This window comes from Bacillus rossius, chromosome 2 (assembly GCF_032445375.1).
Source record: "Bacillus rossius redtenbacheri isolate Brsri chromosome 2, Brsri_v3, whole genome shotgun sequence".
In the NCBI taxonomy this organism is placed as follows: Eukaryota; Metazoa; Arthropoda; class Insecta; order Phasmatodea; family Bacillidae; genus Bacillus; species Bacillus rossius.
In genome coordinates, this window is record NC_086331.1 from 49481736 (window position 1) to 49508043 (window position 26308).

The 26308-nt window shown below is 38.6% G+C and overlaps 1 protein-coding gene across 1 annotated transcript in view; it reads right to left on the reverse strand.

The window, feature by feature from the left end:
• The window catches only part of LOC134529275 (filamin-A), a 786080-nt gene that overhangs the window by 553427 nt on the left and 206345 nt on the right, over window positions 1–26308 (reverse strand). Inside the window, exons 2-3 of the mRNA XM_063363172.1 lie at window positions 16323–16467; window positions 15213–15322 (exon numbers count right to left, since the gene is read on the reverse strand). Coding sequence (XP_063219242.1) covers window positions 15213–15322; window positions 16323–16467 — 255 coding nt within the window. The remainder of the gene's footprint in view (window positions 1–15212; window positions 15323–16322; window positions 16468–26308) is intronic.

The following is a 26308-nucleotide window of genomic DNA, read 5'->3' on the forward strand; positions in this document are numbered from 1 at the left end:
TAATAGAAAGGAATGAAGACACTAGGTTGTGTGTCAATTTCAAACCAACGGTTAATCCTCAAGTGGAACTCGAGTGGCAGCCTTTGCCCTGTATTGAAGAAGAGGTTTTGTCATCCCTGAGTCAAATGTTTTGTGTGTTAGACTTATCAAATGCTTACCAACAGCTGGTTAAAGAAAAGGGATCACAAGCGTTGGTAACAGTGAATACACACAGAGGTCTGTTTTTGTAGCATAGGTTACCTTTGGGGCTATCAAGTGAACCAGGTATATGTCAAGCAATAATGGAGCAGATTTTGCATGCATTTCTTTGATAATAGCATATTTGGATGATATCCTTAACACTAGTATGTCAACTGGAAACCGTGTGCACACACTGGAAGCAGTCTTGCAGAACAAGAGTTTGGAGTAAGGACAAGGAAAGAAAAGTGACATTTCTTGGAGAGAGAAGTTATGTTCTTGGAGCACGTCCTTGGAGGTCAGGGTATCACACCAACGAAATAGTTGCAAGAAGCCATATGGGAAGCAACAGCCCCAACTTCAGTGTCTCACTTAAAAGCTTATTTCTATGCAACTTTAAATCTTTTTGGCTCAAGGAATGCCATGGAACTGGAAAAGGGAGCATCAGGAGCTTTTTGAGGAGAGTAAATGGTTGGGATACTGAAGGCTCCAGTATTGGTACCTTTTGACCAGTTGAAGCTAATGATCGTGTCAAGTGATGCCTCCCAGGATGGGGTGGGAGCAGTTTAAGCGCACAAGTTGCCAGATGGTTCCAAGCAATCCATATGTTTTGCTTCAAAAACTCTGTCCAAGGCAAAACAAGGTTATGGTCAGATACAAACGAAGGCCTTGAGCATTGTATTTGGTTTGAAAAAAATATTAATATCTCTACAGCAGACATTCCACACTATATACAGATCACCGTCTCATAACCACAATTTTTGTCCCTATAAAAGCTCTTCCAGTTATGGTGGCCACTCAGTTGCAGCATTGGGCATTGCTGCTAGCAAAAGTTGATTACTCCATTGGACAGGACATGGGTAATGCAGATGCTTTGTCACGGATACCACTAACTCAGGCACAGATATTGGAGCAGCCAGTATTTTATCTTCACCCTGTTCAGAATTTGCCATTACAGCAACTGACCTTGTAAGAGCTATGAGCCATGATATAGTGCTGTAATATATTATAACACACCATGTATGGTTGGCCACACCAGGTCAGTAAACCCAGCTTGAGCTGTATATGCTCAGGAAGGATGATTTGGCAGTGGAGGGAGACTGTTTGTTGTGGAACTCAGAGCTCAAGTATTGCAGATGTTTCATAAAAGTAATCCAGGAGTGGTTTGAATGAAGATGATGGGAAGAGGTTGGTGGCCAGGTTTTGATAACAAAGTGAAAGAAACAGTAAGGGAGTGCTCAGTTTGACAGTTCTCGAGGCCTAGTTCGGTTTACGGTTCAGGGGTATCCTGGCCACAGACATCTTGCATGTGGGAACAGATACGTGTGGACTTGGCAGTCAAGGACGGCAACACATTCTTAGTTTTGGTAGACGATTACTCTAAATGGGTGGAGGTGTGGCAGATGCAAAGCACAATGGCAGAGAAAACCACTGAAAAGATATGTTCAGTTCTGGAGGCTTATGGCATGCCAGAAATGTTGGTGGCAGATAATGGGCTTCAGTTCCGTTCAGAAGAATTTTCTCAGTTCTGTGAAAACAATGAGATCACACTTCAGTTGACACCTCCTTTTCACAATCAGTCTAATGGGATAGTGGAAAGACTACTCCAAGGGGTAAAAATGGTGCTCTTGCAGCAAGGAAATCAGTACACCCTTTAAAATAGCACTTAGTCACTTCAGAAGGTGGTGGGTAATTGGTTGTATGCTTATTGCAATACACCCCATACAACCACAGGGAAGACTTCAGCCTAAATGTTTTTGAAACTTCAATTAGTGAAGCCTACCCTGCCACAGTGAGCCGGCAGCCCGACGTAATGACTTGGATTTTGAAGTGCCCGCTGCAGGACTGCTGATTTCCCCTCCTCTAGGTCCAATTTTCCTTCCTTGCCCCTCATGAGTTGGACCTGTCCATGCTGCGCATGCGCCGACGTCATGTCGAGGCTATATAAAGACGTCAATTTGGTTAACTCGGTCTTCTTCTGCTACTTTTGAATTTATATCTTGTAGACCAACCCTGGTCGCTAGTGCAGGCGGGTGCGTGGGCAGCACTCAGTGTAAGTAACGATCGTTAAGAATACTTCTACTTTTTCTATCTGTTTCGGCTCGCCCTTAGAAATTGACTTAATAATGTGTTTAGTAGAGTTAATATGATATAATGAATGAGATTAGATTGTAGGGCATTATTTCTGCCGTAATCTGTGTTAGCGAGTCTGTGGACGGTCCATATTTGGCAAACTGCACAAGCATGTTCACAACTGAATACCGTTTGGGTTAAGCGCTTCATTAAAGTTGTTAAGCACGTTGCGTGACTGACACTTTTGTAAAAGCTATTGTAAGGTTAAAGAGGTGCACATTTTGTTCGAGAACGTAGCTAACTCTGTTTGGTGTACGTGGTTGTCTGCGACAGACACACTGTCTGCGTAACCTTGAACCGAAAGAGACGGCAAACGTATTTTGTAACGTCTTATTGAAATAAATTTCAGAACAGTATTGTGCGGCGCACGAGCTGTGACTTTTGTATTAACATGTAACTTTCTTATTGCTTTTTTGTGCAAAAATATGTAACCAAGTTCCTGTAGTGAATGTGAAAATGTCATTGAATGTGCTAAAGAGATAACAACCACGTGATGGTAAAATAAACAATCATGTTTAGAAAGATTTTGATTTCAGAACATGCAGGGTTATACAGTTGCTTGCCTTGTATGAAACTAGCGTCGTGAGGGCTTCACCGCTGGTTTCAACAGTACCAGGAAGTAAAGATAACCGACCATGGGGGTTGATATGAAACCTCCATTGGTGTTTAGAGATATTGTGCTAATAAGAAGTGTTAAAGGGGGATGGTTACAGTGTCTTCCTGGTTGCAATGTAGAAGTGGTGAGCCTAGTCACCTACAGGGTTAAGGTGGGATACATGATAAGGTTTTGTGACAGAGATCATTTAAAGCAGAGTTTCTTGAAATAAGCTATTAAGGGCTCAAATGTAAAGGGGCCGAATGTGTCTCAGAGGGCTGTCGTTCTGGAGAACGAGAATAGTGGGGAGGGGGGAGGGCACAACATAAGGAAAACCAGCCAAGGAAAACGTTAAGAGTGCATGGGAGAACAAGATCATTCTCGTGAAGTACTGATTGCGGAGAGTTCAAGGAAGAAGAGAGTTTGTAAACTGTAACTTCTGCTTCAGATCAGGATCAGCCCCTCTAAGACAGTAAACGATTGAGGCATTCACCTAACCGTTGGGATTTCTGTCGGAAAAGGAAGGGGGAGGGGAACACAGCAAAAAAATGTGTTTAAGACTTTAAACTTGGGACAAACTGTGTATGAATTTTTATAAATTAAGGATACCAAAGTGTAATGAACGAATGTTGGTGGGCTGTTTTTGTTAACCATATAAGTGATCAATGGCCGTTAAAATACATAATACCCATAAACCTGAAAAAAATAAATAAAAATAAAAAATGCCTGGAACTGTACATGAACACACTTCACTGTCACGTGGTGTATACTTGATAAAATTGGTAGCAAGTCAGGAAAATCATTTCCATACCATTAAGGGTGTACCTTTAACCTAACTAAATAAATTTTCAGAAACATTGTTTATCTTTTAGACGTTTCAAGTACAATTATTATGAAACTAAAAAAAAACTTTTACAATTATTTACACTACTGGCTGCCAGTCACATTTTCAACATAGATAACCTAACTACTCAATAAGAGAACTAAATAAAGTATAGAAATAAAACTTTTTAAATAAAATTCTGTTACTGCCAACTTCAATTCATAACTTTAACTCTCTCTTTGATATGTTTTTCTCTATTTTGTTCATAAAAATTTTTTTCTCAAGTGGATCTTATCATATTTGTTTTTTAACTGAATTATATTCAATAAAAAATTTTAACAAATTTTATTATGGGGACACGCCAATCAAATCCTCAAATACCATCAAATACTTAGTATTCAAAGGATCGTATATTAGAGGGAAAAGATTCAAAGAAAACTATTACAGGAAATAATGTTAATTATAAAAAATCAACACTGATAACCTTTGAAGTTTACTAGGTACATTTTTTTCTTCATACCTATCCTGTAATTATTACCCAAGAATCGTACTTTTGACAAATAAAATTACAATAAGTAATAATTCTGGAGATTTAGTTTGTGAAACAACCATTTAAAGAGTAGAATTATTCAACACCATTGTTAATATTTTTAATTTATTGTACTTTAATTTATGTTTGACAATCGACACCTAGAATCGGATTCGAGGTGTATTCAAGGTACGTACTCTTCAAGATTAGAAATAAAGATTCATATTTGATAAAATTGGGATGTGACATCACCAATTTATTCCGACCTTTTTATTCCAAATATCTCTGCAAGAACAACACACAAAAAGATAATAATAGTAGGGGGAGCACGCCGGTTCTGTTTAACTATAAACAAAGGACAGGTGTTTGTCTGAGCACGTGGGGGGGGGCGTGACACCACGTGGTCGGGTGGGCGTTGCCGGGATCCACGTGGAGGGGTCCGCAGGGGGTTGTTGACGTCACGCGGAGGGGTCCGCAGGGGGTTGTTGACGTCACGTGGAGGGGGGGGGTGAGTATGTTTCTAAATGAGGAAGGTAGGTAGCGCTAGTGTCGCGCGCCGGAATTATTTTTACAAGTATAAAAATTTGAGGGCGGGCGGCGGTTGGATTCGAACCTTCGTTTCTGGATCGTTAGTCCGTCACGCTAACCACAGGACCACGAGACCATGTTGGAGGAAATAATTTTAGATGTAGTATATATATGCTTATAAAATATTTTTTTAAAGAGAAGTTTTATTTTTTATAGTGCTAAGCGGGAAATTTAAAAAAAATATTTAGTGTCGGCTGCTATGCGACCGCCATGTTTATTTTTTTATAGTGGTAAGCTGTAAATTTAAACGAGGCGCATCGGCTGCTAGTCGGCCGCCATGTTTATTTTTTATAGTGCTAAGCGGGAAATTTAAAAAAATATATAGTGTCGGCTGTTAGTCGGCCGCCATGTTTATTTTTTTATAGTGGTAAGCGGTAAATTTTAATGAGGCGCATCGGCTGCTAGTCGGCCGCCATGTTTTATTTTTTATAGTGCTAAGCGGTAAATTTAAACGAGGTGCATCGGCTGCTAGTCGGCCGCCATGTTTTATTTTTTATAGTGCTAAGCGGTAAATTTAAACGAGGCGCATCGGCTGCTAGTCGGCCGCCATGTTTTATTTTTTTATAGTGCTAAGCGGGAAAATTCAAAACAGGCCGGCCACCATGTTTATTTCAACATTGGAAAAAAAAATAATAATTTCGACTGCTAGGAAGTAACCAGAACAGCCAACTTTGAAAAAAAAATTAAATAATATTATATGTATGACAATCGATTGCTGAAAGTCGCCATATTGTAGTACAGCATACCAGGCTGCCGTCTTGTAGCATAGCACACCAGGCCGCCATCTTGTAGCACAGCACACCAGGCCGCTATCTTGTAGCACAGCATACCAGGCCGCCATCTTTTTTTTTCTTCCCCATTTATAGTCATTGTTTTTTCATTTCTCAAGTTTGAATATAAAAAAAGTATTATTTCGTCAGCCACTACTCTATGACTATAGTAGTAGTAGTAGTAGTAGTAGATGCCAAATTTTGAAAACACACACTGAAGTGTAGCCATGTTTTCTTATAGTACTAGACCAGTATAGTCATATTATGCTTAATTTGTTGTGTAGCATGTCTGTCGATAATAATAAATAAAAAAAGTTATAGGCATTACTTATGCTTATAGCATGTTAATAAAAAAATTATACTTTACGTATTTCAGCAAATTCAAACACCGTGTTTTTTTTATGTGTTAAAGACATAATATTCTCTTGTAGTGTGCATTGTGTTTTTCTCAGTTTTTTCCAGCAAAGGTAAGATAGATAGATACATTTTACTGTAAATTTATTTACTAAGCTGTTTGTAATGTTAGGGTGATATTATTATCATTTTGAATGGAAATATTCTTTTTTTTTTTTCATTTAACATGAAAATAATATTAAACTTAAACTTTCTTCACCTTTTACTACCACACATTGTTTTCGAATTTACCATCTATAATTTATTATCGTTTCCTATTCATTAATATATAAATGTTTTTAGAAAATATTTCCATCTAGAGATATTCTCTAAAAAAATTTTTTTTTCATATCTTGCAAACGGATGGGAGATTTCGTGAACAATCTAACATTGTTTTCTGAAAAAAAAAATTAATTTTAAAATATTATGTCAAATCCATACTCCATAAATACGTCTACTAAATTATATTCTTTTCTTTTTGTTTTAGCTTTGTACTCATTGTTGAACGTAATTTCCCTCTCTCTCTTTCTTTATTTTCTATCTCTTCTCTCTTACCATGTCTTCCCGTTCTTCCCCCGAGGCAAAGCGACTCCGTCTTAATGAAGCTGGGCCTTCTATCCCTGCCTCTCGCGATGGTTGGCGGGGGTCAGGGGTGTAGTTGGCGCAGGGGCCCGACGTCTTGCCTTGCCTGGAGGGTGTTACCTTGAACACTGCATTTGCTAACAAGATAGTGGACTTTCGAATTGGAAATGATATTGAAAATGTCGATCCGGACTTGGACCTGTTTCTACAGAGATGTAGGGTTCCCTTTCTGGACTTAACGAATTAATTCGCCCCTTTAAAGTTTACGTTTCACTCTCGGCTTCATTTGTTAAGGAATCTGTGGAGGGAAACGAGAGTGAAACTTTTCATTTCACAACTCACTCAACCGCGATACTGCACTCTGATGAGGTAGGGGAAATCTACGATTCAACATTCATTCCGTAAATCAATAAACACGTTAGTGATTTCGGTGCGCGTGGCAGTGGCTGGGCTCTAAAAAGATTGATTAACAAGGATGTACATTTTTCAAGCTATAGAGTTTTCACGGTTGGCGCAGTGCACACGAAATTGCCGGCCTTTTTGTCCAATAGGAAAGCTTGTGTTAACATTGAGTGTCCCGAGCAGCACTGTTTCCTGTATGGCATCATGGCAGGTGTGTCGACGGTGGAAGGCAATATTACTCGAGCCACTTCGTATCCAAATCCACTCGTGTATTTTAATACGAATGGCTTGACGTTTCCCTCCACTCTGCATCAGATTAAAACATTTGAGTGGAACAATGATATTTCCATTAATGTTTACGCTTGCGTAGATTCTAAGGGGAATATCGTTGACGAATGTTTTAGTGGCAAATCTGAATCCTCGATCCAGCCTCTTCGCATATCCTCTAGGCAAAGAGAGAGACATGTAAATATATTGGCGATTCGTTCGAGTGGCGCGACAGAGCACCTACATTTTGTTTACATAAAATCAATGTCCAGATTATTGCATTCACAATTGTCCAAAACGAAACATAAGAAATGGATTTGCGAGCGCTGTCTTCAGTATTTTACAAGCGAAGACAGATTAAATTCACACAATGTTCTCTGCAGCCAGCATCAAGCAGTGCGGACCTGTTTCCCTACAGAAGAGAACAAGTATTTGCAATTTACAAACTTTGCAAAACAGGACCGCCTAGGCTTTATTGCGTACTGTGACACCGAGTGTTACCTGAAGCCTTTCTCCACCTGTTTGCCCGGTGACGAGTCTTTGAGCACTACGCGGGTAAACGAACACATGCCTTATGCATGTAGAATTTTGTTAGTATGTGGGTACAATAGCTCTTTGACCAAGTATGTGCAATTCGAGGGTGATAATTGTATTGCTGAAATGATCACAGAATTAGTTTCAATGACACAGTGGGTTTGCGATATTTATTCAAACATCATTACTATTAAGACACCGACTCCGGCCCTCTCTGCAAGGCTTGCGAGTAAAACACATTGCCATGTCAGAAGGTATTGGCTGGGCAGACGGTGCTCGATCACTGCCATTTGACTGGTGAAATACGTGGTTATGCCCATTCTAAATGCAACCAGGCTTTCAGGTTGCAAAAGAATCAACTCGTCGCGGTTTTTCATAATTTGCAAAATTACGATGCCCACTTTTTAATGCAACATTTAATTTCGCGGCGGATTGCACAGCCGGACGGCTCCTTTATTGTGGAGAACCCCAGCAGTGTCAAAGTCCTTGGAGTTACTATGGAGAGCTACAAGTGCATTACAAAATACATACCCATTTCAGATAATGCGCAAGGAGGCATGCGCACTGTGCGTCTTGGATTCATAGATTCACTTAACTTTTTAAATTCATCTCTGGAAACTCTCGCTGGCAATCTCACGCCAGATAAATTGAAAGTCACCCGTTCAATGTTTCCAGATGACGCACAGTTTCAGTTAGCTACTCGTAAAGGTGTGTTTCCCTATGATTTTGTTAAATCTAGTGAACAATTGCAGACTGCCTCGCTACCCCCTAAGGAAGCGTTCCATAACGTAATGAGTGGCACCGACGTGAGTGATCTGGACTATACTCACGCTCAAAATGCTTGGGACGTCTTCCATTGTGCCACATTGAAAGAGTACGCACTTAGTTATCTTAAGGTGGATACAAGTTTGCTGGCCGACATATTCGAGTCGTTTCGTTTCGTTTGCTTACAATATTATTCATTAGATCCTGCCCATTACATTACCGCTCCCTCGCTCGCATGGGATGCACTTTTATTTAAAACCGGTGTGCGTCTTGAGCTGATAACCGACCCGGATATATACCTCTTCCTAGAGTCAGCCGTTCGTGGAGGTATAACAAACGTAAGTCGACGTCACGCGAAAGCCAATAATGTTCACATGTCCACTCACGACCCGAGCCTTCCATCTTCGTACATCTGCTATTTCGATGTAAACGCTTTGTATGCTCACACAATGTTAGATAAACTTCCTGTGGGCAAATTTGAGTGGGTTCCCAGGGATGAGTATGCGAGTTGGGATTTCAACGCCATTGACATAGATGGCGATACGTCATATTTCGCAGAAGTGGATTTGACCTTTCCCGATGATTGTCACGACCGCCTATCAGATCTGCCTCTGGCCCCTGTGAATGGCGTACCGCCAAACGGGCGAATGAGTAAATAATTGTTAACTCTCACGCCGCGTAATAATTATGTTGTCCATGCTAAAACACTGCGGCACTACGTTCAGTATGGGGCGGTCGTCGGCCAGGTTCACCGCGTGCTGCGGTTTGAACAGGCGGCCTGGATGAAAGATTACATAACCTTTAATGCCGAGCGTCGTGCCCAGGCTGCGAATCCCTTCGAAAAATCGTTTTTTAAGTTACTTTCGAATGCAGTGTACGGTAAAAGTTTAGAATATTCTAGAAAACACAGAGACATTCGCATCGCTTCGTGTTACGAAACTATTTATGGGGCAGCCGAGCTGATTGGTCGTCCGACATTCAAGGCTCGGCAAATCGTCGATGAAAATATAGTTCTCATAGAGTTGCAGAAAGGTTCGATAACCTTCGATAAACCTTTGTACATGGGTGTCGCCATTTTAGATTCGTCAAAATTGATTTTATACGACTTTCATTATAACAACATGCAAAAAAAATTCCCTCCACAGTCACTGCATCTCTTGTACTCGGACACTGATTCGTTCATTTACCACGTTCAGTGTGATAACGTTTATGATTCAATTCGACCCGACTTAGCTTCACGTTCCGAAACATCAAATTATGCGCCAGGTAATGATCAACGCTTCCCCTTAGTCAACAAGGGTGTAACAGGGGTGATGAAAGATGAAGCCGCTGGCAAGATCATTACGGATTACGTGGGTCTTCGCCCGAAACTCTATGCATACAAGATGGAGGATGGTTCTTGTATGCGTAAAGCGAAAGGAGTTAAGGCCAACGTAATCCAATCACTTCTGTTCCCTCAATACCTGGATTGCTTGCTTAAAAATTCCCGGATTCTAGGCAGTCAATAACATTTCCGTTCGCGAGGACACGCCGTGTTTACGGAGCGAGTGAACAAGGTAGCACTGTCTTCAGGAGACGATAAGCGTTGGCTTTCTGAAGACGGTGTCAGCACGTTACCTTGGGGGCATAAAGATCTGTGTCCTTCTAAAACTCGTGCCTCGCCCGATCCCTCCTAATAATTGTACATATTTCCATTTTTCCTCTGATTACATTCACCAGTGAGACGAACACTGCTGATGTAACCTCCGAGCAGTGGTTGCAGAAACACAACAGCGCTCACCACTCCTCCCCTGCTCGGAGGGGCTTCAAGTGTATATGTATATGTGTGTGTGTGTGGGGGGGGGGGGGGGATTGAAGGCAAACAACAGCGCTTCTTCCGCCTCCCCCCACAGACAAAAGAAAAAAAACTTATCCTGAGAGGGGTGTGTTCAACTCCCCCCACCACGCCCGCGCCATGATCCTTTCCATTATGCATGTGGAGAGAAAAACCATCGGTATGTTAAACAAAATGTGTAGAGATGTTTGAAAAAAAATATTCCCTGTTACCATGACAGATTGCATATTATTCATTCTATCCTGATTTAACTTTAAAAAAAATACAAGTTTGTTTCAAGTTGCCTCTCAAAGTATATTCAATCTATCATGATTTAACGTAAAATAATTTTTTTGTTTCAAGTTGCCTCTCAAAGTATATTCAATCTATCCTGATTAAATGTAAAAAATACTAGTTTGTTTCAAGTTGCAGCATCACGAATATTCAATCTATCCTGATTAAATGTAAACATAAAATATTCCCTTTTTTTTATTTAAATAAATCGTCCTCTTGATAGGATGCCTGAAATTTGTGTGACGTTCTACATATCTCCCCAACCCCAGACAATGGAACGGATCCCATCAGCGTTGGCGGCCTCTTTCTTCGAGGATGAGGTGGAGGAGGGGACCAGTATTACAGCAGACATTGCGGCGGCCTTCTTCGCAGAAGACCTGCTGGAAGGGCCGTCATCTCCCCCTCCTCCTCCAACACCGCCGGCCAAGACTTCGCCGCTGCTGTTGGTGGCGGGCCCCTCTGGGACATGTCCCTGGGGTCGGCCGCTAACAGCCGACGAAAAAAGAGGGTTCCGGCTACCTGCTACAAACCAGCAGGTGCCGGCTCTGCCTAGTGGCAAAGTCGTGGCCAAGCTGGTGGCTATGGACGCCCAGCGGGGTTGGGGAGGGGATAATAAATAAAAAATTTTTTTTTAACTAAGTAATATTATTGTGTTGACTACATTATTTCAATATCCATTATGTGTTACTTGTGGCTGGTAACTTAGTGTGCAGAAAATTGGTAATACGTGTAAAGAACTATGCGGTCATGGTAGACTGGTGTTAAGGTTTAAAACTCGTTTTGTTTGGAAAAATAAACGTAATATTTTATATAATTTTGTAGCAATGCGCTACTCGTAAAAAAAATGCTGTGAGAAAAAAATATATAAATACATTATAGTTAACAGAAACATTACGTAAACGAGACTATGGCAAAATATTATTATTACAAGTTACCTTTACCTGGTATTAATCAAATGGCAGGTACGGGTAACTAACACACCAGGTAGACGTAATATTTTTTTTTTAGTGTTGGGGAAATATATATTTTAACTTTGGAAGAAATTACATTTGTATACAGTTCTCTGCGGCTGCAGCCCCCACCCCTCTGCGAGCGGCTTCCCTATGCGGGCGCCAGTGTCTGGGTCGTTATTTAAAAAAATGACAATGGGGGAGGAAGGAAAAGGGGTGGTAACTGCGAGGGAGTACGCGCCGTCATCTGCGGCTCCAACCCCTTGGGAAAAATATTTTTATTGTTTTTAAATATATATAATGCCTATAAATGCACAATATATTTTATTTTAAATGACAAGTGATGTAATAAGAATACTTTTTTTTAATAAAATTGGTGATATATTATAAATAATATTATTTTTTTAAGTAATTAATACTACTGTATATTTCATTTCCACGATACACACTATAAGAGAACATTATGTCTTTAACACATAAAAAAACACGGTGTTTGAATTCGCTGAAATACGTAAAGTATAATTTTTTTTATTAACACGCTATAGGCATAATATGACTTCTACTACTACTTCTACTACTACTACTACATGGACATGGCACGGGACACCCACCTAACAGGCTACGCCGACGACGTTGTGGGAATCATTCTTTCAAGCAGCCCCGAAGACGCGCGGCAAAAAATTGACCACCTAATGGTGAGATTGAACGACTGGCTGAAACGCCATAATCTCAAACTAGCCCCTAATAAAACTGAGATGGCTGTCCTCACTAGGCAACGCTGGTACGCGACACCTTTTGCGGTGAACATCAATGGAGTAAACATCGAAGCGAAGCATTCGATAAGATACCTGGGCCTCCAGATAGATAAGAGGCTCACTTTCTGCGAGCACTTCAACAACACAGTCTCAAAGGCCAACAAGGTAGTAACGAGCCTGTCGAAGATCATGCTGAACACGTCTGGGCCTCGATACGCCAAACGGCGACTGCTGCTCAGTGCGGTACACTCAATCCTACTGTACGGTGCTGAAATATGGGCAAGCCAGCTTGCCCAAGAAAAATACAGACGGAAGCTCGCCGCAATCCAAAGACGAGCCGCCCTCCGAGTAGCCTGCGCATACCGCACAGTATCCGAAGCGGCAACACTCGTCATAACCAAAACCATACCGATAGACCTCATGGCAAACGAAAGACAAAGACTCCACGAACGACGCACAAAGGGCACCCTTGACGACTACTCCCGTGAACTCGAAAGGAAGAAGACCCTAAGAGAATGGCAAACTAGATGGGAAAATGCGGACACAGGGAGATGGACAGCTAAACTTATCCCAGCACTCGAAACATGGTCTGACTGCAAACACGCGGAAACTAACTTCTACCTAACGCAACTACTCACAGGGCACGGACTGTTCGAGGCGTACCTGCACCGCATGGGGCTAGCAGACAGCCCTGCGTGTAAATACTGCCCAGCAAACACAGATGATGCCTGCCACACCTTCTTCCACTGTGGCAGATGGGAGACAGAAAGAAAAGCGGCCGAAGAAACAATCGGAGCCAAATTGAGCCCAGGAAACATAATCCCCCTTATGAGCAGCTCTCCGCGGAACTGGGAGACAATAATGAGCTACGCCGAAGCAGTACTGAGAGCAAAGAAGCTTGAGAACTGATCAAGAAGAGCGCCTAGTCGCGTAACCTGGGCCAGTCTGAAGTAATGCGAAAGCGGTTTCTGGTCTGGCCCCCTTCCTAAAAGAAGGGCAGAAAGAGAGGACTGTTTTTCGTCAGTAAAAATCTGACACTACCAACAATCCCACCTGTTGGTGTCTTTTGAAGATTTTTAAACCTCTCTCTCAAAAAAAAAAACAAAAAAAACTACTTCTACTTCTACTACTACTTTTACTACTACTACTTCTACTACTACTTCTACTACTACTTCTACTACTTCTACTACTACTTCTACTACTACTACTTCTACTACTTCTACTACTTCTACTACTACTTCTACTACTACGTCATAGAGTAGTGGCTGACGAAATAATACTTTTTTTATATTCAAACTTGAGAAATGAAAAAACAATGACTATAAATGGGGAAGAAAAAAAAAGATGGCGGCCTGGTATGCTGTGCTACAAGATGGCGGCCTGGTGTGCTGTGCTACAATATGGCGGCCTGGTATGCTGTACTACAAGATGGCGACTTTCAGCAATCGATTGTCATACATATAATATTATTTAATTTTTTTTTCAAAGTTGGCTGTTCTGGTTACTACCTAGCAGTCGAAATTATTATTTTTTTTCCAATGTTGAAATAAACATGGCGGCCGGCCCGTTTTAAAATTTCCCGCTTAGCACTATAAAAAATAAAACATGACGGCCGACTAGCAGCCGATGTGCCTCGTTTAAATTTACCGCTTAGCACTATAAAAAAAACATGGCGGCCGACTAGCAGCCGATGCGCCTTGTTTAAATTTACCGCTTACCACTATAAAAAAATTAACATGGCGGCCGACTAGCAGCAGACACTAAATATTTTTTTAAATTTCCCACTTAGCACTATAAAAAATAAACATGGCGCCCGCATAGCAGCCGACACTATATATTTTTTTAAATTTCCCTCCGTTTAAATTTGCCGACTAGCACTATAAAAAAAATAAACATGGCGGCCGCATAGCAGCCGATGCACCTCGTTTAAATTTAATGCTTACCACTATAAAAAATAAACATGGCGGCCGCATAGCAGCCTACACTATATATTTTTTTAAATTTCCCGCTTAGCTCTATAAAAATATACCTTCTCTATAAAAAAAATATTTTATAAGCATATATACTACATCTGATATTATTTTCTCCAACATGGTCTCGTGGTCCTGTGGTTAGCGTGACGGACTAACGATCCAGAAACGAAGGTTCGAATCCAACCGCCACCCGCCCTCACATTTTTATACTTGTAAAAATAATTCCGGCGCGCGACACAAGCGCTACCTACCTTCCTCATTTAGAAACATACACACACACCCCCCCCCCCCCCTTCCACGTGATGTCAACAACCCCCTGCGGACCCCTCCACGTGGCTCTCGGCAACGCCCACCAGACGACGTGGTGCCACGCCCACCCGAAATTGTGGTGCCACACCCCCCCCACGTGCTCGACAAACACCTGTCCTTTGTTTATAGTGTAACAGAACCGGCGTGCTCCCCCTACTAATAATATAGTATAATTATCTTTTTAAAGACAGCTGAAAAATAATCGTGTATGCTGTTTTTAGTCTAAAATTAAATTTCACATGTTGAAATATTATGTTAATTTTTATTATTAAAAACTGATTCCAATTCCATATATTGTTAGGCTCATTATGCTAGAAAAACTGAAACCAATAAGGAACAAATAGCCATAATGTAGTAAAAATATTCTATCCTGTAGTTAACTGATTTACACCTTGGACAATGCCAATTTAATAGATATTTTTACACCTAGATTTATGTTTGTACATGAGATGTAAACATGTGTTACGTTCTAAAAGAGAAAATTACGTTACATAAATTAGCAGCTACCCAAAATTTTCTTTTTAAACATTAGCTGTAACAACAGAGAGAGGCAATGTTACCTGGTGCAACTGCATCCACCAATGCTCCAACGGCTCGCCCGTCATTCCAGTCGGAGGTGAAGTTAGTAACTGGGAGGTCGGGAAGTTTGCTCTGGATCCAATGTAGTAACCTGAACAGTAAACCAAAAACCAAAATTATAACAAACATATGTCAATATGGAGTCAAATAAAATATTTACCTTTATTTTTAAAAAAAGTCAGATTTCATGTCAACCCGTCTCAGAAATTGTTATGACACTTAGTTAACAAGTTTGGCCCTATCACTGCTTCTGATAATTATGCTGGAGAACTTTTTAAACAGAAACTTTATGAATGATTACATGAGTGACTGACATCATCGTTAGTAAAATATTCAAGCACAACAAGCGGTGTTAAAAATTTATTTAGTGAATTCAATGAAGATTCTGAGATGATTTGTCAATCTGGCCATGGAAACTTTATAAATTCGGGTAAACATGATGAGGTAACACTTAGCTGCAATTGTTAGTTCTATTCCATCACATATTTCACAGTTATCAACCAAGAAAATCTGCAGAATTAAGCAATACACCAATCACAATGCTCTCCATGGTATATGAATACAGTAAATAATTGCATTAATTCAAAAAGAGAGTATAGGTGCATCTCCTAAGCCGGTATGCATGGTTATGCAAAGAAGCTCGAAGTAGTTCAAAAATATTTAAACAATTAATTAGATATCTTAAGAGCATCCATATAAAGTTATAGGTAAAGTGCATTCTGGATAAACTGAACCCTTTTGAATTCCTGCTAAGTGTTTTTTTTTAATCCCCCCTTCAGTAAAGAGAGCATTGAAATATTTAACTACTTGCCCTTAAGTTGTCAGTTAAAACAAGTTGTAAGACAGGCTATGCTTCATGAAAGTGCAGAAAATCTAGAACATAACCAATTAACAAATTTTTAGTTTCACCTTGCAATAATATAAGAAGTCAATATTCATTCTTCTAAATCATGTTAGTTCGTAGAGTTCATTAACTGCGATAAAAAATCGGAAGAATACGCAGAATTTCATTTCGTGTTGGTGGGAGGGGTATATATCCCCCATCTCGCCCACCAATTGCATATGCCCCTGTACAATATTTATATATTCACCTCTGCTTTGGAGTTGGTCCTTTTCCATCTCCATGCAGCTCCTCTTCTCCTTCCCACATTGGCATGGAAATGGAATAATGTAGAATCAGTGTCCATATTAATCCGAGAATCAACTTTACTTTACAGTCTACAATATCACTTGAATCTGAAACCAACAAAATGGACAAAAATAGTAGAATAAGGTACAATCAATCTATGCCACATGTTTACAAACAAGATGCTGGGTAGTATAACTAATGCCAAGGCCTTTGTATCACCACACTTTCCAATTCAAAAAGTGGTTGTTTGCAGGTAGTTTGTTATACTGTCAGTTTACATTGTTTAATGTCTATAAATATGGCTCTATGGACCTCTTATTTGCCTTTGTTTCGGTGATATGCACCATTTGCAACTAAGTAACCAAAGGTGTATTCAGTGTAGAGAGAAAGATGTAGAATATAAATGTTTTAAAGACTGAACATGAAAATATACACCTGCGTTCGGGCTTTCACCCTTTGCAAGGGGTCCCCCTACTTGACTATCACATTTCTTTTAGCTTCCTCCGTAGGTCATTCACACCTCTCACTAAATAATGAAATATATTTAACTTTTCTAATTTTAAATGTAAGTAATAAAACATCAGAAATAATGTCCCAATCTTTACTTACCACATTATTCAACTTAATGTATTGAAATTTAAAAAATGTATAGTGTAGGTTTTAAAAAATATGCACCAACAGTACAAGTCAATTTGTTGTACAGTTATGTGAATCTGTGGTATTTTTTTTTAGCAAGAAGCTAAGCAAAGGATTTAAACCATTTTTGTTAACAGCAGAATATTTCTTAGTCACATTGACATTGAATTCAGTCACAATGGAGAAATAACATTTTAAAGCAAAACTAAACATTCCACCAAATTAAAATTATTTTTTCACATTGGTCTTGGTAAAAATAGTAATCAAAAAATGTTCCAGCATATAGCTTAAAAACACATGTAGTCTCTAGAAAATAATTATATTCATGTCATCAAATAGGCTTCGTGGATAATTTCTACAAACAAACTGTTAAAAATCTTTTAAAATTGAGAAAATTTAAATTTTTATTAGTTCCTCCCATACTTTATGTTTTTAACAGCACAAATGTCGAACAAAATCCATACATTTTGGAATGTTGATTACAAGGCCTTTGATGATTACATACGCAATGATCTAACAAACACAACATTTTTCATATGTAATTCTGACTGTAATCTTTAAATGCCTTTAATACAATTTTAATGGTCAATAAAAAGCATAAATTAAAATTATTTTTTCTAAACAGTAAACACACAAATATTCAAACATTTAACAAAACCATGGGGACAGCACTGGCATATTTATGGATTAGACAATGGAGACTGGGTGGAACAGTTGAGTAATCGTAGTGGTACGTAGTGTATACATACACCGTTTTGTTTGGCAGATTCACGCAAGAATGTAAACGGGAAATAATATTCTCCTTTGTCGGAACATGATGGATGAATTGTGGGATTATTCACCTCCAGCCAAAGCAGTTCGGGTTTGATTCCCGGTACGTTCATTCCCGGATTTTTCACAAGTGGGAAATATGATGGATGTTTTAACCAGCTGGTGGGTTTTGTCACTTTTACTGTTCCTTTTAATAGCAAACTTTTCCATACAATAGTCCACGAAAGAAGCAATGAAATAACCAATGGGCCATTGAAAGTGATGTTACATTATTTTGACAATACTTTCCTTCTCTGACAACATGTTATGCATAGCCAACAAAACATATAACCAAAAATATCATCTGTCACAATACCTTTTTCATATGGGAGTGTTTGTATGTTAATATACTGTTTTAATGGTCACAATCTTTTTCAAGAGAGTGAGTGCCTGACATCAGGCGCGTAGGAAGCAAATTTTAATGGGGGGTGGGGGGGGCAAAGGAGAGTATCATTATAAGTGGTGGATTTAACAAAGGGGGTGTCCGGGGGCTCTCCCCTGGTAGAAAAAAAAAATTGTATTCTAAGGAGCAAAATGGTGCTATTTAAGCATCTTTCGTACATAAAAATAGAATGTACTACTAGCAGAAATTTTAACTTTTTTTATAACAAATTTACTTACTTAAGGCTCGGCATCACGAAACAGTGTTCACTTTTCAGTTTTCGCCTCGTAGAATTCATTTTAAAGGCAATTTGTTGAACTTTCCCACTGCACAGAGCACATAAATTACAAGCACCTTCAAATTTAAATTTTTTAAGCATCTAAAATTAAAAAAGTCACAAAAACTAATATTTCGAAAAATGCAGTTCAACTTTAAAAAAATAAAAAATTAAAGATGGAAAAAATCTTTTCGCAATAACACACACATCATTTTACTCAGGAAAGTCGAAATTTTATTTTGGTACTAAAAATTAGAAAAGTCAATATTTTAATTTTTTTACTTAAGAATAAGTTTAAAATGCGAACCCCACAGAATGGGCGAGTGAATAAACTTAAAAATAACTGCAAATCTGCTTGATAAATTCTTGTTCAATGATTTGTAGATTAAAATAAATTTTATTATTACTCGATGGAATAATCACGAGCGAAGAGCGGAAAAAAATAATGTACCGACATACTAAACTTTAAAGTTAAATAGGTATATGACATATGGTTTTCGGGATCATGTAAAAATTCATCTCAGTCTAAACTGCTCAAAAGTAATACGGTACCTGAGTTAAAGGAATCCAACTCTTCTTTAGGATCTTTGTCTTCACAGGCATTACAGCTAATGTGCACTGCTTTTTAGGCGGTGGTTGTGATGAACTGCAGGACTGTGCAGAACGGTTGTTGAAGAAAAAGTTGATGCTTTTCTGAGTCATTGTACGCCACAAAATTTAAAATACTGTTATAAATTTTCACCTTAAACCCTAAATGTTTTTCATCACTGCCATTCCGTAATACTCACTCACGATACTACAGATAAAAAAGTTTATTTTAAACAGTTATGTAGTACGGCTCACAAAGTTTCTTTGTCTTAAAAGCAAGACGTACAGCTGTTGAATGATGACTGATGTGGAAAGCGCTCTGCACTTCAGGTCGTTACCGTTAGGTAGAAACGAGGCGGGGTGAATGCAAGGGTCTGAAGGTCAGGTAGACAAGGGTGGACAAAAACGGAGTGTAAGCTACTGCAACGAGCGGAAATATTTACTGGTCTTATATCCCACAATAATATTTCCGCTATCAGCACTGTGAAAAGTGAATATTTAGAAGAAAACAAGAACAGTTGCCGTATTTATTGTCCCTGTACACTTATCGGAAAGTCTTAATTTATTTTAAGAATAAAGTAACGCACAGACAATAAAATCCCACAAAACCACTTAGCATTGCAATGAAGACAATGCCTCTTGTTCATCTGATGCAATGGCCGGGCAAAACCATCACTTTGCCCGGCCATGAAATGTTATGGCCGGGCAGTCGTCCCCCCCCCCCCCTCACACATTCCGTTCCTACGCGCCTGCCTGACATAAATGCTCAAATATAATATTTGTTTTCTAATTTGATTTTGCATAAATTTATCCACACTGTAACAATCGCAGTTGTGGTTATTTATTATGGCAGGATAAGTTCCTGCAATTTTTGGTTGCAACAATTACGATGTTGCTAACTGATCGAAGTCGTGTTTGAAGTTAAAATTCCTTACGCGCGTTGGTGCTGAAGTCATCTACGTGACTGCGTGTTGCGGCGTTAACCTGTATATAATTGCTTATATGAACACTGGGGAACATTTTAAACTTATCGGAGTGCCAAATAAATCTACATTTTATAAACTTCAAGCCACACAAAGAAATAGTCGCAACTTTAAAAATACGTTACATTGGTTACACAAAATTTTCCAATATTCACGATATATGTATTTAGTCCCGTGGTATTATGCGTGACTGATGTATTTGGCAGGGGTGCAACAACAGGGGGGGGGGGCAAGGGTATTTTGCCCCCCCCCCCCCTCTGAATCCTTGAAGTGGGGGCAAACGGGGGTAAAGGAAGTGCTGTGTAATCAATTTTTAGATAATAAAACTGCTTAAATAGCACCATTTTCCACCTTGAAATACAAATTTTCCCGGGTGAGGACCCCCGGACCCCACGCTTCAATAGGGGGATCGATCATTCTTTATAAAAAAAGGTATATTGCCCCCCCTTTGGAAATTTAGTTGTTGCGCTCCTGGTATTTGGTGCCGAATCTCGTCTGTTAAAACTTAATGTATTTACAATTTCATATGACTTATTACATTTTAACACCTTAGTTAAAGAAAATTACTTGTTATTGTTTACATAAGTGTTATGATAACTTTAAATGCACAACCCAGTCCGTTGGTTTGGTTATTTTACGTAAGGTAGGCATATAACATTTATTTTTTACTTACAATGAAAATAAATCTTATAAACATAATCGAAATGATTTATTTGTGTATGCGGAAATAATGTTTGTTTGTATTTTTTTTTATACAAATGTAAAGTTTTATTCCAACCTTGATGAAGTTCGCAATGTGCACACTTGACCTTCAAAATATGTAAAATGTCACCACTGTCTTCATAAGATTCCTAAAAACAATCCCCGATTCCCTTTCCCACCCCTTAGCGTAATTTTGGTACTACCAGGTGAAAATATGCACAACTACCATCTAAAATAAGAATATTACTGTCTTCGTCTAATTGTGATAAAAGTGTGTCCACACCATGTATGGGAAAAAATCTTAATGAGTATGAAGTAAAGAAGTTACGTATCTGGTACACTGACATTTTGAACAGTTTATAGTTATGTTGGCTACATTTAAAATGCTGTAAATTTTTCGTATTGGTTGGTTGGTTTAAGTAATGGTGTTACTCCGAACAGTAGTACACAAAAATACAATTTTTCTGAGTTTAATTTTTTTCAGGTGAGCACATATTCTAGGAGATAAACTGTTTTATCATGTTTTACGAAACGATTTAGGAAATAAACGATTTACAAAAATTCAGTTTTAAAATTAAGTATGTTTCATTGTTTAAAGTTAGGTAATTTTTCACGATCTGAAGTCAATGTTTTTTTCAGATTGCGAAAACTTGTTGATTATGAATACACTTGTTTTCATACAATGTATGGAGTATGAATTAATACAACAATATTTCAAACGACGAGAGAATATCTGTGCCGATATCGCCCATTGTAATACAATGAATTTGAATTTCGCGGGCTTTCTTCACGCCAAGCCGGTAGAATTGTTGCAGTCGGGTAGACGCCTGCGTTCGCCTTGTTAAAATGTATGAGTTTCTTATATTTTTCTACTAAAATATTTGCCCAACCTTATTGAGCGATTCAACATTATAATATAATATATTGTTTTTTAAAAAAGGGTAAAACAATTATTATTCCTACCAGATTTGAACCACGGACCTCATGCTTTCAAAGCGCGTATCTTAACTTCCATGTTATCAAGACTGTTTGTCAATAATAAAGAGAAAGTGTATTATCTTTCTAAAGCCATTTAAAATTGAGATTACTTTTTACTATGACTATTTTTATTTACTAAATATATTCCGGGGTGGTTTCATTACCATAAAGTTTCATTTGGCACACCAATACGTTTGTTACGTACCCTTATATTTACCAAAGTGACGATAAACGGATTTTATGTTGCTACACGTGCTTCCGCCATCTTTTCGAGGTTTCTGAGATTTGGCGCAGACGCAGCACCGTTGTCCCGCGTTTCCGTTCCATTTTCACGAAATGACTCCCTTCCCAATGCCGTCTACCGAGAGCTAAGATGTTGACACGCAGAAGAAGCAGGCAAAACTCTGTGAATCGGCTGCAGCGAGAGGCATCGCGGCTGGCTGTGCAGTGGCAGCGGTCGCCGCCGAGAGCTCGCTATCGCAGGTTGGACTTCCGGGCGCGCGTGGCTTGCAGCGATACAGCGCGGCCGCAATCAGGCGATACGCGCCGCGCCCTCGCGCTCTGCTGGGCAGCGTTGCCTTCCGTTCTCACGCACATCTACAAAACCGTCGAAACTATACGACAGTGTGATGCCTTAACTGGACATCACCACAGACTGTCAAATGTGTGCATACATTGTTATCTCTACAGATCTTTTCAAGCAAACTACGCTGGTAGAAATTCAACTGAAGGTATTTTCGAAACAACCTTTATAATTACACGGATTAGTAAGTATCTCAGCAGTTCAACCTAGGCAAGCAAAGCAAGTACATTCAAAACTGTTGTCCATACCAAAACGACAAAAAGACATCATGAGTACCAACATGATAAACCTATAATTTTTTTTCCTTTAATACTGCCAAACTGACTGTTACAGAGTAAAACAAACTTCCCTATAGAGGTTTCAACATCAAACTTACCTTAATTTTGGTAGCTAGCTAGAACTATTCGTTTGTAGTGATCAAAAGTATAAATTAACGTAATTTTAATTTACCTACCATAAAAAATTTTAATATTCCGTTCATGCTTCCTGAAACCTTAATATTTTTCTACGGTTGGCAAAGCTGCGGTCTCCATCATGCAAAAATATTTCCTACCAACTTTAGCAGGATAAAAGTACTAGATCCGAAGAAAAAGTGCCAAAATGTTATTTTCCATTTTGCACCATTTACACAATTAGGTGTGATATTGATACGTTCCTAAAAATTAACTCCAAACGAAAATCTACTCAATTAACAACAAATATTTTAAGTAAAATGTCAAAATCTACGTGGGTGTTGTAAATATGTATGATTTTTAGGGCTCCGCTTACAGTCTTGGACAACAAATGTCAGAACAATAATATTTACACTTGACACGTTTATTAATTTACAATTCCATGTGTAAGTATTTATTAAGAATACTTTTATAGGAATTAAAATAGTTGTACACAAACTGTCAGTTATTTAATAATATATTAACTCTATTATAGGGTTCAAACTCTCACGAGGTAGAAACAGAAACTCTGAATTTTTTTTAGCACAGCTTTAGTTATTGTGTTTTCTGAAATTAATAGCTGCAGCTGATGAATATTTCATTTTTTTAAGAAGTTCATTTAACCAAAGGATTTTCTATTTTCTTTTTAATTTACTTTTGTGTGTTGTTAAAAAGAAACGTTTTCCCACCGACAGTGTTTAGAGCAAATATGAGGGTTAGCGTACTAAGCCACTACACAAGTATAATAAGTGGTAGGTCTGGTACGAGAGCACTAGGAGTGGAGTTCCTGGCGCCGTGTGGTGCCTGCTCGTGCAGGGACGTAATTAGAGGCGGGCAGACGGGACTTGTGCCCCCTCCCCCCTGGGGGACTAAACTGGCAGAGTATTTTTTTTTATTTACATTTAAATATATATTTCAATATAGTAGTGTTAGGAGACAAAAAAAATGTTGCACGGTAGATGAACTGAATTTATTTGTATTGAAAGTTACATACACGTTTATCATCACGTTCTATGTAACCAATGTATAGTCCTAAAATTATAACGTATTTTTAAAGTTGTTACTATTTCTTTGTGTGACTTAAAGTTTATAAAATGTATTCCAGAACATTATTGCTATCACGGATATTTATTTGGCACTCCGATAAGCTCAAAATGTTCCCCACTGTTCATATAAGCAATTATATACAGGTTAACGCCGCAACACGCAGACGACTTCAGCACCAACGCGCGTAAGGAATTTTAACTTCAAACACGACTTCGAGCAGTTAGCAACATCGTAATTGTTGCAACCAAAAATTGCAGGAACTTATCCTGCCATAATAAATAACCAAAACTGCAGAAAACTCGGAAAAAAAAACTACATTCTAAATGGCCAAAATACCCTCATGCGCTAACGGCGTAGGATCAGGCCCTGCCGCGTGTCTGCCTTTTTTTACGACTTTCATATACTGTTCTACTACAATATTTGGTTAAGGTTTGCTTGTAGGAATTATTTTAAGACTGATTTCAGTCGTTTAGTAAAAAAATACACAAACATATATTTAGTGTTGAGTGTTTTAGATGTTTAAGGTTAATATTTTATCAATTCGCTAATTTAAAAACATGTTTAAAATTGTTTCCTCGCCACTTAAAATTGTTACACGAGTCATATTTATCAGATTTAAAGTGTAACATTACAGTTTGCTTATAAGTAAAATGATTTTAAAAAAATAATGCATCAGTTTTAAATGTGAATGACACACTGATGTTTTTACAGAATTAATCATTTGTTAAAATAAGAGCAGCGTAGGTCTTATATACAACCCCCTGAGGCAGAATGTACACAAAATAAGAAGCAGAGAGCCGGTTTTTCTAATTACGAAACGCTAAATATAAACTTGTGGAAAAAATAAAACTTTTCAAGCTATCGCATTTTACTTATCTAAGACATAAATTATGTTACCTAATTTGTTTTCAAATTTAAGAAACTCTCAAATTGTTACTTACTGCTTGGAAATATATATAAAAGGAATTTTTTATTAATTTAATCACGTATTGCACGTGTTGAATCTTGGTAAAACGAAGACGTCAACATGGCGTGGTGATTGCTAGCTGCAAGGATTCTCATTCAGTGATAGAAATTTTTATGAAATATGCGTGAATTTTATATATACTCTGTGTGTTATACTATAAGTAGAGAAGGCTAAAAAAACATTTATCTGTTTATCTTCACTCCCATATCGTTGATTATATCAACTAAAGAATATGTTACAAAGCTCTAGAAAAAAAAATTGCAGAGATGCTACTGTACATGCTAACGAAAAATCCATCGTTTTCTCAAATTTGTATACAAATTATGATTATTTACTGTAAACATAGTTTAAGGATGACATTTACACATGTCGTTTATGAAGAATTAATCATTTATTGACTTTCGACCGATGTATTGTAAATTAAAAGTGAATAAACCCGCATTTATGTTGGTCGAATATGTGATTTTTCAGCACAATTATGAAGGAAAAAACGCTACCATTCAGCAGCATCGAGTGTCCATTCTGTACTCGGATAGGCTCGGGTCGGCTCGGGTCGGCTCGGGTCGGCGGTAAGAGACAACAATCGCAGCTATAGTTTTTACGCGTAAACATCTCCCGCCACTCGAAGATAGACCACGACTAACACTTTTCAATGAGCAAATTCCTCACAAAAATGTTGTTAAATATTTAGGCGTGCACATGGATAGTAAACTACTATGGCGCGATCATATAGAGGCGAAAAGAAAAACAGCTTTCACTAGACTCATGGCCCTCTACCCCGTCATGAGCAGACGTTTAGGTAGCTCTGTTAAAAACGGAATAATAATTTATAACGCACTAATAAAACCAATAATCACGTATGCAGCGCCGGTGTGGGCAACAGCAGCGGAATCTCACTTAATCAAGCTACAAATAATTCAGAATAAGAGTATTCGTATTGCGACAGATGCGCCTGTATATTGCCCCGTAAGGGCTATGCACAGAGAGCTCAAACTCGAACTTTTAAAACATTATTATTTCCGAACTGTGCAAAAATTCTATGATAAATGTGCCATAAGCAGAAACCCATATATGTCATCACTGGGCGAACAAGATCCAGAGTTGCATGGAAAATATAAAATGCCAAATTAAATCTTGGCTCACAGACCTCCGTAGTGTGCTGTGGCTGGCTGAGCGATCGGCCAATCAGTCTCCCGCGAGTTGAAACTTAAATTATAGACATTAATGAAATAATTTGCTAATTCAAAATGGTCCGAAGCACGCAGGTGTAGGTTTGGCTCCCAGGAGTTCCACTGCATGTGCTGTTAGAGCTGACTCCCTATGTCCGATGGGCATGGCCAGCCTGGCAGGCTTCACCTCCAGTGCCGGTTGTGTTTCTGAAAGACATGGGATTTTGAATTGCAAGCTTGCAACAAATACCAAAATGCGAATAGGTCTTGACTTAATTCACCTGTAACTTTATACACCGACAGTTCCTCTATATTTAACTAGTATAGTAGTAGATATTAGAGATTTGTAAATTAGTAATTAGTCCTAGATACTAAGTAATAGTCATTAAAAATAA